We start from the raw sequence: 26,594 nt of genomic DNA, 5'->3' as shown, positions 1-26,594 counted from the left end.
AGGATGTCTCCAGTGACTCCAAGATTCTCTACCACCATGTGGAATTGGGAGAGATCACTACCACTGGTCACATAGAAAGAGAGAGTTGCGGTGCACTCTTCGCAATCCTCCATCTCATTTTCTATGTTTGAAGCTTCTATGCCTTTCTGCTTGATAGCTCCACCTACACCAACTCTCTTTGGTGTCTTCGCCTTTCATTATAGGCGGTCGCACCCCTTTAATTAGGTGCTTCTGCAACAGCTCATCTTTCCATCCTTGCATGCATTGGAAAGGTCCTCGCTTGTTGCCTTTATCAAGAGCACAAGAGATTTCCTGTTGTACAACTTTTTCACACAGTCTCTGCTCTGAGCTTCATCCGGGAACTCTTTTTCTCCTTGCATCTGTTGTCTCATTACAGTACCTCGTTGGATCCTTCGGGTACTCCTGCACAATCTTCGTGTGTTCTCGTGCAATTTCGGTTCTCCAGATTTCTCCCTATTCTTTGCTTTTATGTTTGACAGCAGCTCATCCTGTCACAACATTTATCCAAGTCAAAATAGGGTGCCAATCTTTATCCCCTTGTTGTATTTCTCTTCCATTATCAGGGTCTTCATTAATTATCCCTTCGAGAAATTACAGTCACCGAATCTAACTTCTTTGGAGAAATCACCACTCCATCAGATCCTTGAACATACAGAACCCAACTGTTCCTTTGTGCCATCATCTTGCTAGTCTTCAACAGTTTCATTACAAACTATTACATATACAAAAATAGTACTGTGTGGATGATCCTTCAACTAAGCAATTTCCCAAGAAAGATTTGGAGGGGTCACACTGGTCCCGCTTAAAACCCAATCTCCTAGACAGAACTTCTTAGAACGTATCTATCCACCGTACTACCTTTTTGTATATACAACCATTTGCTAGCTTTGTTGCGGCTTTCCTTTACAAGTGATCTGGGGTATCCCGGTTTTATACCTGATTTCTCAACATCTGGTGAGACTACCAGTTCTTAGATTCGTCAAGATTGGTCTTCATCAATTTCCACTCTCCACCTCAAATCGTCCACATGATCGGGTGTCCAGAGTGTCCCAATTTTTCCTTCCTTCAAGGCAATTAAAAATTTCTCCCCACTTAGCAGTTCAGCACATGTAATTGGGCAAACATGTGCACTTTCTCCTTCTTCATCTCCGTCGACCACCATGATGACCTTCAGATGCTTCTTCATCGGGCAATCTCTTTCAATAATTCACCACCACCATTTTCAGTCTCAAACCTCAACGATCGGACCATACCATTGCATCCGGAACGATCAAATTAGCTGGAAACAAGTCTGAAATCGTCCAAATCGCACTTCAGACGGCTAAGATTTGATCAAAACAATTCTGGCCTGATTAACGGCTCAGATTCAATCTCAGATCCGGTTGCACGTAGGATCAGCTACACTGGATCCTGTCCCTCGGATCCACCTCGGCTCGGCTCCATTCGGCTCGGCTCAACTCAGCTCGGCTCGTGGCTGATGACGTGGCAGGTGGTCTCACTGTGCTGACATGGCTGCTGACATGGCATGCTACTGTACATGCTGATGTCACAATTACATCAGGATGACGTCATCCCTGGCGTGTCTACTGTACATGCTGACATCATCTTTATCCGGGTCAGTCACATGGGTTGGGTCAACTGGTATTCGGGTCGGGTCAACCCATCCGGGTGAAGAAGACGCGTGGGGCGCGTCTGCGCGCGTGGGCAAACGCCTTGCCGGAGAGTGATGGAGAGTGCGGCCATGTCCGACGTCCGATTTTGACGCCGTTTTCACCAGTGGCTTCATCTCTTCCTCCTCTACACAGTGGTATGGTCAAAACATAATTTTGACAACTTTCATTTTTGAGCAAAAATCAAACACCACTTCAAACCATATGCTCTGATACCAATTGTAGGGAATTCCGACCGGTGATGTTCTGATATTTGCCCATTGGAGGCTAAGCACACTGACACAATATTTAACGTGGTTCGGCAAACCGCCTACATCCACGGGAGAAGCCATTGAATTATATAGGGAGAGAACAAGATTTACAACAATAGAGGAGGAATTATCCCCTCTTTAGCAACTCTCAACCTCACTCTATTTCTCTCTTCTCAGTGCTGCAATGGCAGCTACTGCTGGCTGCCTTGGCAGCCCACTCTCTCCTACATCTCTCACATCTTTGGCTCTACACTCTCCTTCTCTTAACTCTCTCATTTTGATCTCTAATGTATGCCTCTATTTATAGGCATCCATGGCAGCTCTTTCAGCTCTTTTGTCAACAATGGTGACTGCTAATTCCAGCTCTTCTTCAACAAAGGTGGCTGCCAACTCCAGCTCTTCTTCAACAATGGTGGCTGCCAACCTTTGACATCTTGGATGAGTGCACATGGTTGGTGCAACTCTAGCTGCAGCTGCTGCAATTGTCAATGGTTGTTGCACATTAATGGCAACCAACCCAACACTGCAGTGGAAAACTTCAACATCTACTATGAAGCTTGATTTGCTATCCAATCTGCACACCAGTTTTCCATTGATACTGTATGTGTTTTTGTTGCCGGAAAGTTGTCGATCAATAACTTTTTATCTTCTTCCAAGTTTTTTTTTGTGTGATTTGTTTTTTCTTTCATCTCAAACTCATGAACTAAAGGTAAATAAAATAAAATTTTAGATCAAAATAAAAAATAAAAAATAAAAGGTAAACAATAAACTAAATTTTAGAATATGTCTCTTAAGTATTCGTAAGCTTCGTATTCGTTCTTAGTTTTTCTTGAAGTTATTCTATTTGATGTCATGAGTGTTCCATTGAGAGATAAAAAAGAAGACAAATTGGCATCCTCTTCACCTTCTTACAATGCATTACAGTAATATCTCTAAGAGAATTGTAAATCAATTTTTGCACTGCAAATACTTTTCAGTTCCGGTAAATCAAACAATTTCAGAATTTTCCAAGATAAACAGATTTTTAAATACACTCAAACATAATTTTAAATATAAAAACAATTATGTTTTTTTGATTGCGGCATAACAGTGTTGGCAATACCGTTGTTGTTTGGACTTTGAGCAGCAGTAGATATCTCCAGCGTACTGTTACCTGCCTGCTAGAAAATGTATGTTGCCGTTTTTTAGTTTACTAGAGAGAGGGCAGAAAGCCTCAAGAAAATAATTTCACATTCTGTGTGGTAGAAACCTGATTCCACCCAAAAGCAAAGAAATTAAATCAAAACAGGTAAATAAATGATCCAAAAATTAATCCATTCAATAGAAAAAACATGAATGAATCCATAAACTGCATAAATTCGGAGAAGAATACTTCTCAACAACAAATTGAGAATGATAAAACAAAAGAGTTAGAATAATTAGAAATCTGAACAATTTAGTTACCCATCACTGTATTAGTCATTCCTTTCCTCATCTGTGCTCTCTTTTTTTCCCTCTCTCTAGTGCAATTCCCACACGTCTTCTTATGCCAAATAGCCCTCTTTACAGAGGAGGCAGCCCCCTTTTTCAAAAGTAGGCAGTCCTCCTTTTTCATCAGAGACTAAACTTGTAGCCCTTTACGATACCTTTCCAACGCATCAAGAATCACAGAAATCCGATATGTGAGTGGAAAGTTATGATTAAAATACTTTAAGTGTATCTAGGCTGTTTCTAAGAAAAAGAACATTGCTTTAAGTTTATCCAGGCTGCTGTTTAAAAAGTCAAGAAAATAAAGTCTTCGGGAAATAATGCACAGTACAAGAGACATTTTTGTAGTGTTAAATCACCTAGCCGATCATAACTAACCCTCAATACCTTCTCATTCATGTCCCTAAATCCTGATTCTCTTAATTTATTCAATGTATTATTCCATTCATGTAAATCATCCACTCCCCTCAAGCTTCCTGCCACTGTAATAATTTCCGGTGGCAAACCAGAACATTCCCTAGCAATAGCTTCTGCAATTCCTTCCATTTATGGTGAAAGTGCTATGTCACGTCGAAGATTCTTCTTGAATAGTCTTAAAAAGATAATGAAATAAATAAAAAAAATGAAAAATGTTATTTATGTAATTGTAAGCACATTATATAAAAAAGAAGTATTTCATAATAATAAACGCTCTTTCTTTCTATGAATTCATGTTAGGCTTGATTCGGCTCTAGAAATTTAATTTACTGCTCAGATTTAATAACTAACCATGTGGCTAATTTCTAGGAGTTCCTTTTTTGAAATCCTCGTTCGAGGCTAATTTGTAGAGTGGAAAGTAATGATTAAAATACTACAGTGTGTGGAGGCTGTTTCCAAGAAAAAAGAACATTACTACTACTTTAAGTGTATCTTTTGATGTTTTCCGGTTTTGGAAATGCGCTTAAGCTTTTAAATGTTTTTTTTTTAATTTGTCTCTAGAAAATATTAATTTGATAATTTTTTAAGAATGTTTCAATAATTTTAATATGGTGATATTAAAAATTACAAAAATTATTTCTAAAATACAGTTTTAATATATACTTTATACCACAATATGTGAAAATAGAGTCCCAAAAGCCTTCGACCGAGCATAAAAAGGTTTTCAACCCAATCATGCTTTTTCCTTATTAATTATAAATACAAAATAAAGTTCGAGTGAAGTAGTAGGGTACAATCTTAAATGGTCCAAACATTATTGTTACAATGTGACTGTGGTCCCAACATTGTTGTAGCATGGGCCATGTCTCAAACTCCTATGATCAAAAATCAGGTTATTGGTGTTTGATGAAATTAGTTGTCACTAAAAATAAAATAAAATCGTATGTGAATTAATTAATTATTCAATTAAACCCTAAATTAGTTTTCTTGTTTTCCACAAATATTTTAAGAATAAAAATATTTTATTAGATGTTTAGACACTCCACAATTATAATATTTTATTTAAGTTTAGATTTTTATTTTAAATATTGAATTTTATGGAGGTTGACGCCATCATACCTTGGAAATTCATGTTTATATGTTTTTGTTTTCTAATATGCTTGTTTAAATATAATGTTCTTATAGCATCGATTTTGCGTTGTTAGTCATGGATTCGAGATATGGTTGGTGAAAATAATGCACAACACAGCAAACATTGTTGGAATGCTGAATCCTTGAAGTGCGTATAACAAAATCTCAGTATCCGGAATACCTCTTCCTCCATGGCATCTTGCCCAACTCTTGATTGTCTCAGGTCCTCTAAGGCATTCCTCCACTTCTTGGTCAACTATCTATGGAGATTGACGCCATCATACCTTGGAAATTCAATTCCAAGGTAGCATAGGCTTTAATAATCACAGCAGCAGAAGATTGAAGAAACAGGAGGCTATTCCTTCAAATATGGACTAAAATTGTTTTTATACCACAGCTAGGCAGATAGCAGAAGGCTAGTGGAACCACTGCTGGGCTAGAAAATGTATGTTGTCGTTTTTCAGTTTACTTGAGAGAGGGCAGAAAGCCTTAATTAGAAAATGACTTCATATTCTGGGGGTAGAAACCCCTCGAACGCAATCAAGCATTAGCTTCAAACAATAAGAGGAAGCTTCCTTGCGGTAGGAAACTTCACTGTCTAACTGCATTTTTTAAAATTTTATTTTTTTTGAAAATAATTATGTTTTAAAAAAATATTATTTTAATATATTTCTAAACAAAAATATTTTGAACCGTAACCGCTATTATAATCGCAAATATATTCTTATAATTTGAGAGGTATTTGTTTGGCACCTGTTTTTACGTTTAAGATGAAAAACAAAATTAAAACAAATCAAATTTTTGAAAACAACGGTTCCCAAACAAGATAACGCATCAAGAATCAAGGTTGTTAAAATCGTGATTTTGACACGGCACGGAAAATACAAAACAAACTCGGATCGTAAAAACAGATCGTAAAATCGTAAGGAATTTTAAAATACATTAAAAAAAATTCATGCTTCAAATAAAAATTTATACATAGTTCAAGCACCTTAAAATACATGCTTTAAATAAAAATTCATATATAGTTCAAGCATCTTAAAATATATGGTTCAAATAAAAATTCATACATAATTCAAACAACTTTTCATTAACTAATAATTAACAAACTTCAAACAAATAATTTGCTGGTGTGTCATGTAAACTAAAACCAACTTCATTACCTTCATCTTCCTCATTATACCTCAGACATTAATCAATATCATTAGCATCAAGATGATTATTAGTATCACTACTAGTACCAACACCAATATTATGAACATTAGTGCTCCTACTAAGTACCAACACCAATATCATCAATTTGAATCTCCAAATCGCAATTCAAGCCAAATGCTGTTTAAAATGAAAAATACCTCCACTGATAATTTTTTGACAATACTTGCACTGAACTTTTCTAGAATTCTTATCAATATCTATACCATGTTGTCATCCCACGTCAAGCTTATTACCAAAAGAATTTTTTCTAGATGCCATAAGTAAATTTATTAACTTTTGCGGGTTAAAACTTGAAATCAGTCAAACTCGTAAAATCGGTCCGATTTTATCGATTTTAACTGAGTTTGACCGATTTCGAGTTTTAATCCGATTTGACACGTTATATACATGTTGACTCGTAAAATCATAAGATTTTAAGAGTCAACTCGCGATTTTGACAACAATATCAAGAATCACAGCAATCCGACATGTGAGTGGAAAGTTGTGATTAAAATACTTTTAAAGTGCATCCAGGCTGTTTCCAAGGAAAAAAAACACTACTACTTTTAGAGTGATTTTGACAGTGCGGAAGGGAATGTGAATGTTGTTATTTTTAAAAATTTTAAAGTATTTTTTATTTATAAGTGTATTAAATAATATAATTTAATATAGAATAACTCAAAAATTAATACCAGGTCTTCAATCTTCACAAACTTTAATATGTATTAAGTAAGATTTGTGTAATTAGATTTATCAAGTTTGCTTAATTAAGATGGAAAATTTATGACTTTTACATGATAAACTTTTATTGATATTTCTATTTTTATTGACAGTATATGGTGTGCTTTTGTTTAAGAGGTTCATCAGTCAATGAGTTTGGAGTACAATAAACGGCATACCCCTCTCTTTCGAAACATCTCATGATAACGAGAGGTGAAAGTTGAATTAGTTAAGTTTTAAATTTGTTTTATAGAAATTACCAGTTTAAGTTCTACAAACATCAAGATTATTAGAGACTTATATGATTGTTAATTTTAGGATTTATGAGATTAGTCGAGATACGTGCAAGCTAACCCGAATACTCACATTAATAATAGTAAAATAAAAACATTTCATGATCGCACTTTTCCATACCCATGGAAATTATTATTTTTCCAACTCCCTTCTACAAATTTATATTTTTAGCCCTCGATCTATAAGTATGATTTGATATCTAATCTACACACCAGTTTTACATTAACACAAAGATGATCGTTTTTTTTTTTGTTTGAAAATTATCAACTAATAACTTTCTATCTTTTTTGAAGTTTTTCATTTACTTTTTTTTTCTTTTATATCAAATCTATAAATTAAAAAATAAACAAAATTTTATCAAGTCAAACGTCAAATTAACTTAACGTTGAAGCCTTTTTTATATATAGACCTTGAGAACTCCTTGACACGTTAATTAAAACAAGTTATCAGCCTCAAATCTCCATCAACATAATCTATAAAGATAAAATTAAAAATAAAATAATCAGTGATTAAAAAAAACTGAGAGATAAAAGACTATTTTAATCTATAGTGTTTTCTCTCCTGGTACATGGTAAAAGCCTGTGCAGTTTTTTCTTTTTTAATTTTAATAATAGTTCTGTTTTTTCTATCTCAAGAAATCGAGAATTCTTTTTTGTTTTCCGTTCCAATATTTTTTTTTTAATTCAGCCCTTTCCGCACTAAATTGAGTGTCAATTTAAGTAAGATTGTTAAGCGAGGATTAAATCAAAAGATAGTGGAAAAAAAGAGAGAGAGAGAATGGATGGTGAAAAAAGTTAACTTTGGTTCTCCTACTTTTCTGATTATACATTCCTAGTCCTTATAGATTATTAAAATTCATTTTTGATATGAAATTTTATTTTCTTTATTTTTCAGTCCTTGTGTTAAAAAAAAGAGAGAGGAAGTAGCTAGATTCTAACTCAAGAGAAAGAAAATCAAGATTAATACTAATTCCAACCACGTAAAAAATTAAACTTTATGTCGATGGGATCTGTTCGATGAGAGAAGCTTGATAGTGGTTATTTTGAGTCTCTATGTTGCCTGAAAAAATAGATCTAGATCAAGAAAGAAAATTCTTACTTCGATTGATATGGTGTTTTTGGATTGTTTTGTGTTTTTTTGGTTGATAGATGAGTTTTTTTTTTTTTAATGTTGTAAGGGTACTTATTAAATATTTTTAAGTGGAAATGTGTTGAAAATGATTTTTTAGGAGAAAATATTTTGTAACTTGATCTTCGGCCCATCAAAGTGGTGGCAGGATTTTGAGCTAACAAATAACGCGTTATCAACCACAACAAAACAATGAATCATTTGTCCAACTTTTTTTTTATCAAAATAAAGGGTCTGCCCATTACAAATTTTAAAAAAAATAAAAAGGCTCGAGTGTGCAGGCCTGAGATGAGTGGCCCACGTGTTTGTGCTTGGTTTCTTAATGGCTCATGCACGTTGGGCTTGTTAGGGCAGGTCTGTGCAACTGCACTTGGTCTTTTTATAATTTTATTTTCACTTAATTTTTTTTTTTTTTCAAAGTGTTTATTATATGTTTAGCTAAACAAAAGTTAAAATAATATTCTTATTAAACCCAATCTATGACTTAAGTCGTAGGTTTGTTTGAAATTTTCACATATATTGCGGTGTAAAAAAAAATAAAGTTTATGTAAAAATATATTCTAAAAATAAAATAAAGAGGATATAAGGGATTTGTTCATTAAAGTAAAGCAAATATGCAATATAATATTAGAATATAAAATATTAACAAGACAAAAAAAATTCAAGTGTTCATGTGACCAGATATATCCCTCCTCCTCTCTTACAAAAAGAGACAAAAACTAATTAAAAATAATTTTTTATATATATTATTTTGATATATTTTATTTAACTGCTACTTTACTACGAAAGCTAAATTTGTTTTTTATTTTGAGGTACTGCGTGTATGGTTAAAAAGTTTCTACTGCGAGATTCAATCTTTTTTTCCACTACAAATTCAATCATGTACGTAGACCTCTTACCTACATTTTGTAATATTTCTGGATCTGCTTTTTGATTCATCAAGGACAGAGTAGATTGCAGCTTCATCATAGAAAAGTTCGTCTTCTTCATCTTCTTGGTTGGCACGAGGAAATATAAGTGGACTCTTCTCCAGACAAAACTTGACAATATCTTCTGCTGCAAACGAAGGTCTTTTTTCAAAAACATGATGCTTAGCATATTACATCAAGGGCAAAGTCATCATTTAAATAATAAAGGGACGAAGGACCTCCTTAGCATTGGGATTCTCCCACTCCACCACTGACTCCCACCATTCTTTTGGATGAATCTCCATTACACGAAGAGAAGGGGGGTGAGATAGCTGGCCATTTTCAAGCAACGGAAGATGAATTCCCAGCCTTTTCAGCATCTGACAATTTGTTATCCCAATTTGTTGGAGAGAATCGCAGATCAGTTCTGCACTACAAATGCTTTTCAGTTTTGGTAATTCAGTCAAATATAGAATTCTTAACTTTGGAAGTTTGGGTTCGATGCTGCTGCAGCTGCTTTCTTCATCTGATCTTGTTCCTATTATCTCCTCCATTTCGACACACCATCTAACTTCAATCACTTCCAGGTTTACAAGGGATGGCAGCAAGACAAGAGGGAACAATTTCTTCATACTATTACATCCAGAGCAATAGAACTTCTTAAGACCAGAAAATATGCCTTTAGAAGATGGGCTTGACCTCAAAACCTCCATCTCTTTACGTAACAAAGAAGATGAAACCAAGCCCTCCATGTTACTGCAATCCTTGATGTTGATGACCTCTAGTTTTTCTGCACGTATTATTTGAGAGGAAACATTGCATAAACTTGTTGCAGCATCACAATAAAAAATCATCTGCTGTTGAATGTCATTTGGAAAAATGCCCTCAAGATCTCCATCGCTGTCTATACTCAAGTCACCCAACCAAACACTTTTACATCTATAATACCTTTTTACATCGTAATCATCATACCCAAACTCTCCTACAAAAAAATTGTATTCTCTTGGCGATTGGGTCTTATCCCGATATATGAGATAATCCACAAAGTCAGAGTTACCATCAAAATGGCATTTTAAAGTTTCCAACTTCCTCAAGCATGCTACTTCTTTTCCTTTAACTGTCACCGGAGCAAGTATTTGTTTATCCATATGACCCGCAATAGGCATAAAGTCCTCTAGTATAAAAACTTGTAGGTAGAAGAGTTTTGGTAATATCCCACTAGGAAACTCCTTTTCACCACATCCATTCATTTTAAGATACCTCAGGTTGGAGAGACATTCCATGCCTTGGGGCATCTTTTCAAGTGCAGTACGATAGAGATCCAATCTCTTCAGTGCCCTGAGCTTTTTCAATGATGGTATATGTCTTAGCTTATCACAAGCAATGAGCAATAATGAAGTGAGAGTCAGCAAATCAGAGACAGAATCTGATAGTTTTTCGATATTCGTATAAGATAGATCAAGAACCTTGAGCCCAAACAACTGCTTAAAAAAAAAGAATCTGCAATAAATCTCAAGTGGTAATTACAACTTAACAGTAAGGTTGACAGATTTGGACCCCTTGGTGAATGGCTCGAGGGAATTTCTTCAATTTGGTTATGCATAAGTGAAATTCTCGTGAGATTCTTTGTCCACTCATCTGTATCCGGCAATTCTTTTAATTGCACACCTGCTTTAAACATGTTTGCTTTAGAGAGGAGATAGAGAGGGATTAGATTCCGGCTCAAGAGAGAGAAAATTAAGATTAACATTGATTTCATCAACGTAAAAGATTGAACTTGGTGTCAATGGATATGTATGTTGAACGAGAGAAATTTAATGATGGTTATTTTAAATCTCAATGTTACATGAAAAAACAAATCTGGATCAAGAAAAAAAATTCCTACTCAATTTGATTTAGTGATTTTGGGCTGTTTTTTGTGTTTTGTTAGTTAATAGATGAGTTTTTTTTTTTTTTTTTCCAGTTGAAAGGTAGCTTATTAAATATTTTTAAGTGAAAATGTGTTGAAAATGACTTTTTATGAGAAAATATTTTATGGCTCGATCTTTCGCCCATCAAAGTGGTGTTAAGATTCCAAGCTAACATATAATGTTTTGTCAATCACAACAAATAATGAGTCATCTATCTAATTTGTTTATAAAAAAAAAGGATCCGCCCCTTACAAATTTTGGAAAAAATAAAGAGGCCCGGATGAGTGGCCCACGTGTTTGTGCTTGGTTTTTTAATGGCCCGTGCATGTTGGGCTTCTTAGGTCAGATCTGCCCAACTGGATTTGGTCTGGTTATAAATTTGTTTCACTTAATTTTTCTTTTTTTTCAAAGTTTTATTTATATGTTTAATAAAAAAATTTAAAATAATATTCTTATTAAATCCAATAGCATCCATGACTCAATTACAAGATTTGTTTGAAACTTTTGCATAAAGTTTATGTAGAAGTATTTTTTTAAAAATAAAATAAGGAAAGAATATCAGGAATTTATTTATTATCGTAAAGCAAATATACAATATAAGATTAGAATATAAAATATTAAAAAGATATAAAAAAAAAATAATCAAGTGTTCAAATGACCATATCCCTCCTCCCCTCTTATAAAAAGAGACAAAAATAATCAAATTGTCTAATAAAAAAAAAGCACATAAAATGTTATGAAGCTAAACCATTAGAATGAATAATTACGTATCTTTCCTTTATTGGTTGGTTGTGGTTATTGTTGTACTCAGAAACACTGGATTCTTTCCTTTTTATCTCTGTTGTTTAGTTGTGGACCTGGCACCATATTATTGGATAGCTTAGATTTGGTTTGTTACAATTCTATTGCCCCGCCCAATATTGAGGTTGAGCCGTGGATTTGAAACTTTTTATTTTTTAAAAATTTTATAATGTTTTAAAATTGTTTTAATATGTTAATATTAAAAGTAATTTTTTTAAAAATATATATTATATTAATATATTTTTAAATAAAAAACTTTTTTAACTGTTACTTCCATTGTGGAAGCTAAGTTTGTTTTTTATTTTGAGGTTGCTATATGTATGGTTAAAACCTTTCATATCTCGATTTATTTGAGAAAACTCATTTATACAGGACAAAGAATAAACATAAAGTTTATTTGTTAAGCATAAAGAATAATACTTGGAAAATTACATGCATTGTAATACATTAATTCTTTTTTCAATTCGACCACTCACTCTATGCGCAGCTCCTCATCTTCATCAGAAATATTTAGACCAACACGTCTTTCAATTCCACTATTTTTCTCCTCAACTGGTTCTGTCCTAACTCTGACCATGTTCTGCACATCATACATAATGACATCTTTGTTTAGTGATGGAGCACAGAGTTTATCATAATATCTTTGCCCTTGCCGCATGCAGACAAGCAAAAAGGCACTGGCGCATGTATTGAAATGAAACTTAAAACCAACTGAGAAATAATCATAATTTAAGCTGCGTTGGAGCTCTTATATAATTTGTACATGACATACATTTTCGAGCTCCACACATCAGTCAACGAGTTTGCAGTCCAATTAACACTATATACATGCCTCTCTTTCAAAAGATCTCAGAATCGAACTTCTCCATCATAATCCAACATCATTAGCTTATCTGCTATCCCTTTTAAGAGAAAAAGATTTCGAATCAGTCCATTCATTCCCATCTGGAGGATCTTTCTCAAACATTAAGGAGAATTACTTCTGGATTCTGAGTTGCCACTAAAAGAAAACCATAAAGAGTAAATCTGAAAACAGTGTAAGCATTGAGATCGAACTGAGCAACCATTTGGAGTAGGCTGTTAGCACGATGCCAGAACAATTCAAAAAGGGCCTAAGATTAAACATCCTGAGTGCAAATAATGGTTGAGCCAGATGAAATAAAAAGCAAAGATTTGCATGTTGACAATGGAACTCCATGAAGAACAGCAAAAAAACGCACGGGATTTTGACGGTGCCACTCAAAAGTGTGGATGCAAGGTCTGATGCCCAGCAGGTCTCCTGTTGCGAGGAAAAAAGTGTTAGCTTTCATCTAGAAGATGATAGGTATTGCCAGGCCAACTTTTAGGGAAAGCAAGGTAATGTGCAAAAGAATTGGAGCAATTAACTGTAATGTTAAAACTTTGGAAAGCAACTAAGACTAAAAGCTATTTGGGCAACACCAAGCCCAACAAATTGGAAAAAATGCTCATAACCATTTTGAAAAATATGACAATTCAATAGTCTTAAAAGATAATGAAATATATAAAAAAAATGAAAAATGTTATTTATGTTAATTGTAAGCACACTATATAAATAAGAAATATTTCATAGCTTAAAGAGTTCAATCAATCAGATGTTAATTAACATAAAGAAATTATCATGGTGTGTGCACAGAATCAATTGAAGAAAGAGAGAGAAATAAAAGATGATGCTTACCCTTTATTCTATATTATATTATATTAAGTGCAGAGTAGTCTCATCCTACCGAAACTTAACAAAGGGACGAAGGACATCCTTCGCGTTAGGATGCTCCCACTCCACTACTGTATTCCACCATTTTTTTGGTTTTATACGCATTCTTCTAAGAGAATGAGGAGGAGATGGCTGGCCATTTTCAAGCAACGGAAGACAAATTGGCATCCTCTTCAGCTTTTTACAACCCATTACAGTAATAACTTCAAGAGAATTGCAAATCAGTTTTGCACTGCAAATACTTTTCAGTTCTGGTAACATAAACAATTCCAGAGTTCTTAACTTTGGGAGAATGACTTCCGTGATGGAATTGGAGCTGCTGCTTTCTTCATCTGTTGTTCCTATTATCTCCCCCATTTTCTCACAATCACGAACAAGAATCCTTTCCAGGTTTACGAGGTTTGGCAGCAGCACAAGTGGGAACAACTTCTTCATACTGTTACATCCACCACAATAAAGCTCTTTAAGACCAGAAAACATACCATTATATGATGGCAATGGTAGTGGAGCAGAGCATAACCAAGAAGATGAAACCAAGCTCTCCATGATATCGCAATCGTAAATGTTGATGAGCTCCAGTTCAGTTGCATTCTCTAATGACAAAACATCACATAAACTTCTTGCATCGATGAATTGACAAACCAGTCCTTGAATGCCATTTAAGAACTTAACCTGAAAATCTCCATCTTCGTTGATACTCAAATTACCCAACCCAACTATTTTACTTGGAAAATTATCAATGTCTGCCCAATAATTTTCATCCACCATTCCTACTAAAATTTTATATGTGCTTAATGATTGAATCCCATCCCGAGATCTGAGATACTCCACGAAGTCAGAGAAGCCTTCGAAATAGCATTCCAAAGTTTCCAAATTTCTCAAGGATACTACATCCTCTACTTTAACTGATATCGGAGCACATCTTCCATCAATGGACGCTTCCTCTAGTACAAAGACTTGCAGGTGAGAGAGTTTTTGTAATATCCTACTAGGAAACTCCTTTTCACCACATCCATTCATTCTAAGATACCTCAGTTTGGATAGACATTCCATTCCTTCTGGCATCTTTTCAAGCATAGTCAACGAGAGATCTAACCTCTTCAATTCTCTGAGCTTCTTTAATGATGGAACATGTCTTAAGTTCTCACAATATTTGATCAATAATGTAGTGAGATTCACCAAATCAGAGACAGAGTCCGGCAAATTTTTAATACTTGTGCCAGACAGATCGAGGACCTTGAGCTCATGCAATTGCTTGAAAAATGAATCCGCAATAAATCCCAACCAGTCATTATCATTTAGAAATAAAGTTGATAGATTTGGACACCTTGGTGAATGACTGGAAGGAATTTCTTTGATATGGTTTTGCATTAGTGAGACTCTTGTGAGATTCTCTGTCCACTCCTCAGCATCTGGCAACACTTTTAATTGCGCACCAGCTTTAACCATGACTTGAGAGTTCTCTAGCTGTATTTGGATAGCCATGTCCCTAATCAAGTCATGCATCTTGACAAATGTACCACCACCATATTTGAATTTATCACCTTCCAATAGACAGACATATTCGAGTCTATTAAGCATCGTGTGGCCCTTGTCAAATGCATCTTTCCAGCTCCTCATTCCTTTAATTATTCCCTCATCGATCAAATAACCTATCAACTCCTCCCTCTCAATGCAGCCATCTTCAGGAAATAATGCACAGTACAAGAGACATTGCTGTAGTGCTAAATCACCTAACCGATCATAACTACACCTCAATAACTTGAATACGTTCTCATCCATGTCCCTAAATTTTGATTCACTCAATTCCTTCAATGTATTGCTCCACTCATGCAGATCATCCACTCCCATCAAGCTTCCTGCCACTGTAATAATTCCCAATGGTAAACCAGCACATTCCCTTGCAATAGCTTTCGCAATTCCTTCCAGTTTTGGTGAAAATGCTTTCTCACATCTTAGTTTTTCCATGAACAAAGTCCAAGCTTCTCCCTCAGAAAGTGGCTTCACTTTGATTTTGTGTTGGCAAGCCATCCGACGACAAACCATTTCTGATCGAGCTGTCAAAATTAACTTGCATCCTTTCAACGGGATAGGAATTCCCACTTCTTGGAGCTCAAAATTATTCCACAAATCATCTAAAATGAGAATCCATTTTTGTTTCTTCGTTAGTTCTTCTGATAATTTAGCAGCTCTATGCAGTTCAACATTTTTTCTTGAAAGATCTAGATCAAGATGTTCAGCAATAAGATTTTGCAGTCTATTAATGCTGAAATCTTGAGACACAGTCACCCACCAAACATGATCACAAATATCTGGTATTTGTAGAAGCTCATTATAAATATGTTGCAGTATTTTTGTTTTACCAACTCCTCCCATTCCATAAATACCAATGACTGAGACTTCATCATCCATTAACAAAGACCATATCACATTCGTATTCTCTTCAAATGTTTGACCCGCTGGTTTTGTAGAGCTAGTAGGTAATGGAACTCCTCTAGTCTCACTTGTGTTGTATTTAAGACTTCTAGAAGATCCAGCTCCTGCGCCAGGCAGCACTAATCTTCCACTATTCTCCACACCCTCCTCCTCCACTGGTTCTGTCCTCACTCTAACCATGTTCTGCACATCATACATAAGGACATCTTTGCTTATTGATGGTGCACAGAGTTGATCATAATATCTTCCAGTGTCAAGACAAAATTGGGATGAATCTCCTCGAGCCTCTTGAAGCTGCACTTGCTCTGTTCTTGGTATAGTCTCAGATGCATCATGCCGAAAACATCCTTCAGGAGTGTTTTCCATACCATTTTCCGCTTGTAAATGCAACTGAATTCTCTCTTCTCCAGCACCTTGTTCCATGCCCTGAACTCCCACTTGTATCCTTCCAGCACCCCCTGCCAAATTGCCAAGTACTGCATTGCTTTGTTCCAACGCTCGATCCACTGGTTCTGTCCTCGGTCTGCTCTCCAGTGCCCCTTCGGAAACTCCATCTTCTGTTGCTCTCATTCCGGTCATGCTTACTACGTCGTTTCCTGCTATTGCTTGTGAAGAAATCCTCTCTTCCCCTACTCCCGGTTCTACAACCTGAACTTCTCCTTGTACCCTTCTAATACCTCCTCCCATGTTAACCTCAATGTTTTGTTCTTGTGGACAAGTTGAAATTCCACAGTCATTAACATTGATTGAACTTGCTGTGATTTTATGTCTTTTGTTGCCACCACACATGGCTTTCCAGGCTGCTTCTTGAACTTCTTTAGGCACCCAACGACAAATGGCAACACCATGCCCTTCTTCTCCTGATAAATGCCATTTGATCCTTGAAATGGAAGTTTTAATGGCATATGTATGTGGACAAAACTTACACTTCATTCTACCACCATCAGCCCTTTCTTCAACATAATTCCGAAATGGATCATTTGATCCAACCATTTCGACCTATAGAATAAAAATAGGTCAAAATATGGAATAAAAATTAACGGATCAAGTTACCCTTATTTTGCTATTAAAATTGATAGTTAGTTTATTGCACAATCATAGGGGGGAAAAGACGACGATAATTCAGTTATACTTCTTACTTGTTGAGTATTTAAACCCGTAATTTGACGTTGCAAGGAAGTGTCAAGGCCAGGATTTGAGGCATTTGGCCTAGCAGTTTGATTTTGCAATCCTCGGACGTGGAGGTTATCCATCTGTGACCTATATATAAATGAAGTGATCATATTATAAAACCTTTCCATAATTGGTAGTCTCTCTTAAGCAGTAAAAGTTAATGGTGTTAAAACGCAACAGCTAGAAGTCAATCAGTACCTAGGCACGAAGTTCTCTTGTTGCACATTGTCTTTGTTAGGAATTACAGCAGCTTGATCGACTTGTCCTTGATTAGAAAAATATTGACTCCTGAATCCAAAATCATTTGCAAAGTCAAACAATATGTTTAGCTTGTTGGGTTAATGTTCAAGCTATGATGTTTCTTTCCTGATTGAAAAACTATTTTTTTTTTATATATAGAAAATACTAAAAATGAAAAATTGGATACCGGAGAGCAGGAAAAGAAGGTTCAAATTGATTGAAGCCACCATGTTGTGAAGTGGTTGCATTCGGTGTCATATAGCCATGTCCCGGCTGAGGTTGATGAATAAAGGAATTATGATGCCTGAAAAATATTCAAATAGTTAAACATAATGAATACTTAGAACTTAGAACTTTTATTCTCACTTGGTTGATTTTCTAGTTCCATTATGTGCAAACAAAAAAGAGAGATAGAAAGCTCAAAAAGACTTGAAAGATCCTCGTCAATTCTGGTCAAGTATATTTGAGATTAATACCATTGATTCATTGGAGGTTGAGGTCCAGGTAGCATGGCAGGCACTGGATTGCTCATTGGTAACTGATAATTAGTCCATTGTTGGTCCCTAAATTAGGCAACATTTGTTAATAATTTCTGTATACATATGCATAATTGCTCATGGGATTGGCACATTGAGGATCAAACAAATTAGGATTAGGCTGATAACTATATTCAAACATAATGAATTCATTTAGTGCAATAAATTGGCATCACTGATAAGTGCAAGAAGAAGAAGTTAAATAATGATGAATACCTTGAAGGAGTTTGAGGCCAATTTGGTTCATTTTGGTTGGTCCGTGATGATGATGTTCCATCGAAACCTCCCATTGTTGTCTGTTTGTTTGACAATAAGCAATTTGAAGATGCACTAAAACATAAAATTTTTTGATCCAATGGGCGATATAGCAATACAAACACTTGCTAATTCAATGGCCTGAGTACTTACCATGGTTTGAGGAAATGAAAGTGGAAACTGAGTTGTTTGTTGAATACTATCATTGATCACGTTGTTCTGTCCACCTTGATCATTGCCTGAAACCTCCTTCCTGCTTCTATAGGCAGTAACATTGTTGTTTTTTTTGGGAATAATAAGGAAAACTGTACAAAAACTAATTGCAAGTAATCATCTTCTGATAACATATGCTTAAGAATGACGTACAAGAGAAGCTGAGGCCTTCCATCTGACTCATTCGATCTCAAGTTGACATCATCCACAATAGAAGATGCTGTGACCCCTTCCATCTGTCCAAAAGTACAAGATGATATGATAATTATGTACTGTGGTGAAAAAAGAACAGAAAGCACATAGCAGAGAATATATATATATATATAAAATTGAGTTGTCTATTCTTGATACACTAATACATAAAACTTTTTGATTCAACGTATACAGCAATACAAACACTTGCTAATTTAATGGATATTATGTTAGAAAATAATATATATCATATCTTGAGACCTCATCTAATAACTTAAATTTTTAGGTTGAATTAGTTTATTGACATGGTATTAGAGTCTTGATAATCAAGTGGTCACGACTTTGAATCTCATCATCTCTATTTATTTGATAAAAATTAAGCACAAGGTAGTGTGAGTTTGTACAAGTTTTATGTCCAAATAGCTTTTACTTGAGAGGGGTGTTAAAGAATATTATAAATCATATCTTGGGACCTCACCTCACAATTTAAGTTTTAGGGTTGAATTGGTTCTTTGACACATTATAGCAAATTGGAGTAATAGCTTGTTTATGATTGTGGTAGCGGTTGTTTTACAAAGTATTTTTCACATAAAAATATATTTAAATATTTTTTTTATTTTAAATTTTTTTAACACTATCATATTAAAACGATTCAAAAATATATAAATAAATTAATTTTAAACAAAATAAATTCAAAATTTTAAAAATTACGTTTCGAAACACTCACTAAGCATGAGCACTCACTATAGCTTGAGAAGATGAAGGTGGAAACTGAGTTGTTTGCTGAATACTATCGTTGATCACATTGTTATCCACCACGAAGTTCTGTTCAACTTGATCATTGCATGATATGAAGCTTTGGTTGGCTAGATCCTCCAGTGGCGACCTGTTTTTTTTTTGGGACATTATTGTTTTTTGGGAATAATAGAAAAAACTGAAGAATAACTAAATTGCAAGGAATCATCTTTTGATAAAATATGCTTAAGAATGACGTACGAGAGAAGCTCAGATATATTGAATGAATCTTCTGGTGATTGAATATCGAACTGATTCGATGTCAAGTTGATCATGACATCATCCTCCGCAGAAGATGGTGGGAACCCTTCCATCTGAGGTTTAAAGAAGAACAGAAAGCGCAGATTAGATAAGAAATTTATATATATATGACTTATTTATTTCTTAAAGAAATTCGGAGGAAAAATAGGAAATATAAATGTTGCTGTTAATGATTTAACTCTTTGTTTTAATGCTAAATAATTATTTGTCACTTGTTGTAAACAAGTTTAATGAAAGGTAATTACTGGTCAAGTTAATTCATGAATCAGTAAAAAACAATTTTTCATTGAATCATTTTGTCCGAAAAATATTGGATAAAAATTAATGGTGAAACTAAAATAAGGAGTTAAAAACAGCAAAGAATTTTGAAAAGATAAAAACAATGAATTCAAGGTTTAGGGTTAATTTAGTATGAACACCACAGGGCATGGATTACAAAATCTGAGAAAAAGATCGATTTATTTATCATGGATTACTTTAAAGATTCAAACCATATATAGTTACATATAGAAAAACAAAAACACCAACAAGATGAAGTAAAAACAATTAACCTGATTCAAGATGTTCTTCAAGTGCGTGCTGGTTTGCTTAAGCAGCAATCAGCAAAAAATGAAGAGAAATCACAGATCAGAGAAGAACATATGGTTTAGAAAGATAATAAAGTGCAGTATACATAAAGTTGCCGCTAGCTACCTTACATTATATTATATGACATAGAAAGTTAACGTGTGGAGCACCCCAATGTTCAAACTTTGAAGAAGCTGCCTAGAAAATGTAAACACGTGAATAACAAAAAGAATATGAAATGTTTGGGAGTTCATTGCTGCTTGAATAAAAAAATTAAAAGACAAATTAAAGGTTTTGAGTCAATGCCATTATAACCAGAATGTTTTTCTATTTTATCTTGATATAATCACATGTTTTTCTATTTTACCAATATACCCAAGGTGTTTATAACCAGAAGGTACATGCTGAGGTGGATATTAGCAACAACCACGTTCTCAAATATTCGGATTTTAAAAAACACATGAAAATAACAATTTAAGAAGAAACATGTTTTTCAATTTGTGTCGAATATGCAGAATGCTTTCATTAATACGAGGAAAATCTTGTTGATACTATAGTTTGGTGTCGTCACCGCCAGTTTAGAATTATAACGATTAATTTTTAAAGTATTTTTTATTTAAAAATATATTAAAATAATAATTTTTATTTTTTAAAATTTATTTTTGATACCTATATATAAAAATATCTAAAAACATTTTAAAAAAATTAATTTTAAAAAATTTACAATATAAAATAAAAAATAATCTTGGCATTTGCCCGGTGGCCTCTCTCGGGACACAACGCTGCACTTCCTTAAAAGAAAATATTTAAGCCGGTAGCTGCTAGTTTCATTCATCAAGATTCTAAATCCTATATTTAAAATTTAATTTTTTAAAATAACTTGCACGCATTTGGTATTTTAATTATTCTTATTTCGTAAAGAGCAATATTATAGTAAAGAAATTAAATCAATACAGATAAATAAATGATACAAATATAATCAAAGAATCAATCCATTTAATAGAAAAAACATGACTGAATCCATAAACTACATAAATCCCTTTTCCTTTTTCTGTTTTTTTTCTTCTCTGGTGCATTTCCCACACGTCTTCTTTATGCCAAACACCCATCATTTCAAATTAGGCAGCCCCACTTTTCACATCACGCCTCCATGATCCCCGTTGTGTCAAAAACAAATTGCCTCAACTTTAGGACTTTTTTTTGGCAGCCACGTACATGCTTTAGGAGTTCCTTTTTTGAAATCCTCATTAGAGGCTAATTTGTAGCCCTTCAAGAAACCTTTCCAACGCGTCAAGAATCACAGCAAGCCGATATGTGAGTGGAAAGTTATGACTAAAATACATTGGTGTATCCAGGCTGTTTCCAAGTGAATCTCACGACTCCTGGCCCTGACTTGTCTGTTTAAGAGTACATCAAAGTAAATAGAAGTTCGATTCAAAAACACCCTTTAATTTCTATTATTTTTATTCACATTTTAGCATTTTATTCCAATGATAGTATGCACTTCCATACACTCATCAAAACCCCAGGAACGCCAATATCAAGCTTTAGCTTCAAACAACCAGAGGGAGCTTCAGTGCATGAGTAGAAAACTTCAACAGTTTTTCTATGAAGCTTGATTTGCTATCCAATATGCACACCAGTTAATACAAATATACTGTATTTCTGTTGCTGGAAAGTTGTCAGCCAGTAATTTTTTTTTTTTTTCAAGTTTTTTTTTGGGTGACTTTTCTTTTTCATCTCAAACTCGTGTCAAAATAAAAAATTCAGAATCAAGATTCTAAAGCTTATATTTAGATAAATTAGCAGAAAGGACAGAAATCCTATTGCAAAAGGCCTATAAACTAGCCCAACTAATCATACCCAAATTTTTGCTCCACCTGGCTAAGAAATGCAGCATGCCCGCTTGGAATTATACATCGTCCAAGTTCCAGGGTAAATAATTGGTTGGAAGTGTTTCTTGAAGAGTCATTTCAAAATTCAAAAATAAAAACAGAAAATAAATTTGGCAAATGATTCCAAATATCTTCTAAAAAGAGCAATATGAAATATATATATTTTAATTTATTTTGAAACACAAAAAGCCAAACCAGTAAGGGAAAATATTAACAGAAAAATAATAAATTTGAAAAATATAAAGTAGACAACCGTGTAAAAGGGAAGCCAAAATTAGAACTTAAAATCTAACTCAGAAAAATAATAATGTTGTTTTTAATAAAAACTCAAGGTAATTCAAATAAATATTTCCAAGAATCTCAATAATTTAAACTACAAGAGGAAAAAAAATTATTTTTTAAGGAAAAACTCTCATTTTCTTATTATTATTATGAAAACATGTCTTTCTATTGATAAACAAAACGATCATTGCTGTAATTTTTATTGCTGTAATTTAAAAAAACAAAAAATAATCAATATGTCAAGACTATATAAAAAATCAACAATAACAAAAAAAAAATCTATTTTATTCTCATATAACATTTATAATTTTATATGCAATTTGTTTTACAATTTATTGCATATTATGCTCATAGATCATTTAACAAAGTTATTGCAAATATAACCAAAACAAGAGTTGTTTTATTGAAATATATGACATAGTTGAATGATATTTACATGGCATTCTAATTATTAATTTTAAACAATTAATTTTAAATTAAAAATAAATATTTCTAGGCTTAGAATACCAGGCGTACACACGTGGCATTTCTTGTTTTTAAAATTGGGCAGACGACAACAAACTGTAATATTTTTTCAGATAGTTTTGATCGAGGAATAGTTTTTTAACTTCTAAAATTCAATTTTCAACTTAAAACCAAATCACATCTGAAAAAACTTTATAGTTTCAATCTATATTTTTTTAACATAATTAAAGGTAAAATTACTTCCATTTTTTTTTCTACTGCACTGAAGCCAGCACATGAATGAGGAGAGGCTAGTGATTGATTATATGGTGCAACGTTAACCTTCTTGATAATAATTTCTACACCATCAATTATTATTATTATTCATCTTTTTATTTCTTTCTTTCTTTTTCTCGAAAATTTAAACCAAAACACAGGAATTTACCCCTTCTTCATCTGATCTTGTTCCTATTATCTCCTCCATTTTCTTTTATTCTTCAACTCTAATCTCTTCCAAGTTTACGAGGTTCGGCAGCAACACAAGAGGGAGCAATTTCTTCAAACTCTTACAACCAGAGCATTCAAACTCTTTAACACTAGAACATATACCATGATAAGATGGAGATGATGGTGGAGCAGAGCAGAACCAAGAAAATGAAACCAAGCTCTCCATGTTATAGCACTTCCAAATGTTGGTGAGCTCCAGTTCAATTGCATACTTGATTAATGATGAAACATCGCATGAACTTTTAAAAATGGTAAGTTGTTGAATGTCCTTTGGTAGGCATCTACTCCTCTAATACAAAGACTTGAAGATAAGAGAGTTTAGGTAATATCTCACTAGAAAACTTCTTTTCACCGCATCCATTCATTCTGAGATACCTTAGGTAATTTTTCAAGTGCAGAACAAGAGAGATCCAACCTCTTCAGCGCCTTGAGCTTTTCTAAAGACGGTATAAGCCTTAACTTATTACCACCAACAAGCATTAATGTAGTGAGACTCGCCAAATCAGAGACAGAATTATGCAAATTATCAACACAGGTGAAAGATAGATCGAGGACTTTGAGCCCATGCAATTGCTTGAAAAAAGAACTTGCGAGAAATTGCAAGTTTTAACCTTCTAAAAAAAAATTTAATTTATGTGGCTCCGCTGCTGGCTATGACCTCCATTCTTGGTTGAACTAGGGACAGTATGCCTCTCAATAAGAACATGCGGAATTGAGTTCCCATAAAGTAGTGACCAATGGAAATATTATTTAGGGTAATTGCCATTTCTTATATATACAACAGTACCGTTGTTGCTGGGACTTTGAGCAGTAGCTAGACATCTCTACCACACTGTCACCTGCCGTCAGGGCAGAACTAGGAGGGACTGGCAGGGTCCGGCCCCTGCAAGGAATTAATTTTTACAACCCCCTTCAACAGATTTATATGTTTAATCCTAAAACCTAAAAAAATTTAAATTTCTAGCTCTGCTCCTGTCACCGGCTAGTGGAACCACTGCTGGGCTAGAAAATGTATGTTGATGTTTCTTAGTTTATTAGAGAGAAGGCTAGATAATTTTAGAAGGAAAAAGGTAGAGAAAAAATAATATTTATAACACACATTATTATATTAACACATGTGGATGGGCACGAACACGTCGAGACCCAACTTGGGAGTGGGCGTGGACACGTCCAACCCCAACCACAAGTTGGGTCTTGATGCGTCCCTACCCAAATCCAAGGCGGGCGTGGACAACTTGGGGCACCCAGCCATGCCCATACCCAAGTTGGGTGTGGACGCGTGCTCGCCCAACCCTGAGTTTCAGACCCAACTTGAGTGTGGGCGTGGATGCGACCACTCCCAACTTGGGGTTGGGCGTGAACTCGTCCACCCCCAACTCGGGTGTGGGCGTGGACTCGTCCACCCCCAACTTTAGTGTCGGTGTGGACGCCTCCACGCCTAACTCGGGTTTGGGCGAGCATGCCTCCAGACCCAACTCGGGTGTGGGCGTGGACTCGTCCACCCCCAACTTTAGTGTCGGTGTGGATGCCTCCACGCCTAACTCGGGTTTGGGCGAGCATGCCTCCAGACCCAACTCGGGTGTGGGCGTTGCTGTGTGCCCCAAGTTGGGCGTGGATACGTCCAGACCCAACTTGGATATGGGCGTGGACGATTCAGGCCCAACTTCGTGGTGGGCGTGGACGCGCCCAGACTTTTAATTATAATAAAAATAAAAATAATTATAACACAAATAATATTATTTTTAATATTAATACTTTTAATCATAATAAAAAGAAACTAATACTATTTTTAATATTAATATTTTTAATCATAATAAAAATAAAAATAATTATAACACAAATAATATTATTTTTACTATTAACACTTTTAATCATAATAAAAATAAAAATAATTATAACACAAATAACATTTTTTTAATATTAATAAATTTATTTTCAAAACTATTAATAATATAAATTATAATAAAAATAATAATACTTATAACACAATGATAATATTTTTAATATTCACACTATTAATTATAATAAAAATAATAATATTTATAACACAATGATAATATTTTTAATATTCACACTATTAATTATAATAAAAATAATAATATTTATAACATAAATAATTATATTAAGAATTTCAAGGATGATTACAACACAAATAATAATATTTTTTATATCAATACTTTGAGTTATAATAAAAATAATAATATTTATAACACAAATAATAATATTTTGATATGAACACTTTGAATAGTAATTTCAAGAACCCAACTCGGGGTTGGGCGCGGACGCATCCAGACCCAACTTGAGGCTGTCATAGGCAATTAAGCCTTTTGCCAAGACAAAAGCACCACGTGGCGCTTGGGTTTGCCCCTCACATTGGAGCCACCCAAGCTCAAGGTGGCAACTTGGGGTTGGGAGTGGACGCGTCCAGCCCAACCTGGGTGTGGGCGTGGACGCCTCCAGCCCAACTTGGGTGTGGCTGCCCCTCCCCCCTGCAGCCTTGGAACTTTTGTGGCTAGGAATGGACTGCCCTTGCGCCAGGCGTCTGTGCTTGGGGTTACAGCCCACAATGCCCCCACAATTTATGCAATTCACAGTGCAATGCGTCTTGGTGAACAATGCTCGTTTTTAGCACTATTACAATCCACAGTGTAATGAGTCTTGGTGAACAGTGATTTCCTCCACATGTTTTAGCTTTATGTATAATAATAATATAGGAAGTTAACGTGTGGACCACCCCAATTATGAAGCATAGAAGAAGTTTCCGAGAAAATGTAAGCAGTAAAAAAATTAATATAATATTTTTTTTATTTTTAAAAATTTATTTTAAATATTAATACATTAAAATAATTTTAAAAAACACTAAAAATTAATGATTTAAAGAGAAACAAATTTAATTTTTTTGGAAAACATGGTGTTTTAACAATAACAAATTAAGTATGTGATTAATAGCGGATAATTACTTTTGTTTTTAATTGTTGTTTTAAAAAAATTAAAAAGATAAATAGATTGATTTTAGTTTTTTTATAATTTTGATGTATTAATGTTAAAAATAAAAAAATAAAATCTGAAAAAAATATTATTTTTATATATTTTCAACCTTTTACTCTCTTTTTTTCTCTTCGTAATACATGGGTTTAAGTTGTATTGAGATTTC

General features: G+C 34.2%; 2 protein-coding genes across 2 annotated transcripts in view; both read right to left on the bottom strand.

Annotated features, from left to right (window-relative positions):
- The window catches only part of LOC18110119 (probable disease resistance protein At4g27220), a 139,592-nt gene that overhangs the window by 105,555 nt on the left and 7,443 nt on the right, over nt 1–26,594 (bottom strand). The gene's annotated exons all lie outside the window — the stretch shown is intronic.
- LOC18108035 (uncharacterized) overlaps nt 18,464–26,594 on the bottom strand; it is a 62,903-nt gene continuing 54,772 nt past the window's right edge. The window contains exons 2-4 of the mRNA XM_052449719.1: nt 19,686–19,798; nt 19,434–19,575; nt 18,464–18,733 (exon numbers count right to left, since the gene is read on the bottom strand). Of these exons, the coding sequence (XP_052305679.1) occupies nt 18,494–18,733; nt 19,434–19,575; nt 19,686–19,798 (495 nt within the window). The 3' untranslated portion in view covers nt 18,464–18,493. The remainder of the gene's footprint in view (nt 18,734–19,433; nt 19,576–19,685; nt 19,799–26,594) is intronic.

The sequence above is a fragment of the Populus trichocarpa genome, chromosome 19, assembly GCF_000002775.5.
Source record: "Populus trichocarpa isolate Nisqually-1 chromosome 19, P.trichocarpa_v4.1, whole genome shotgun sequence".
Lineage (NCBI taxonomy): Eukaryota > Viridiplantae > Streptophyta > Magnoliopsida > Malpighiales > Salicaceae > Populus > Populus trichocarpa.
This window is presented reverse-complemented; position numbering and strand designations above follow the sequence as displayed.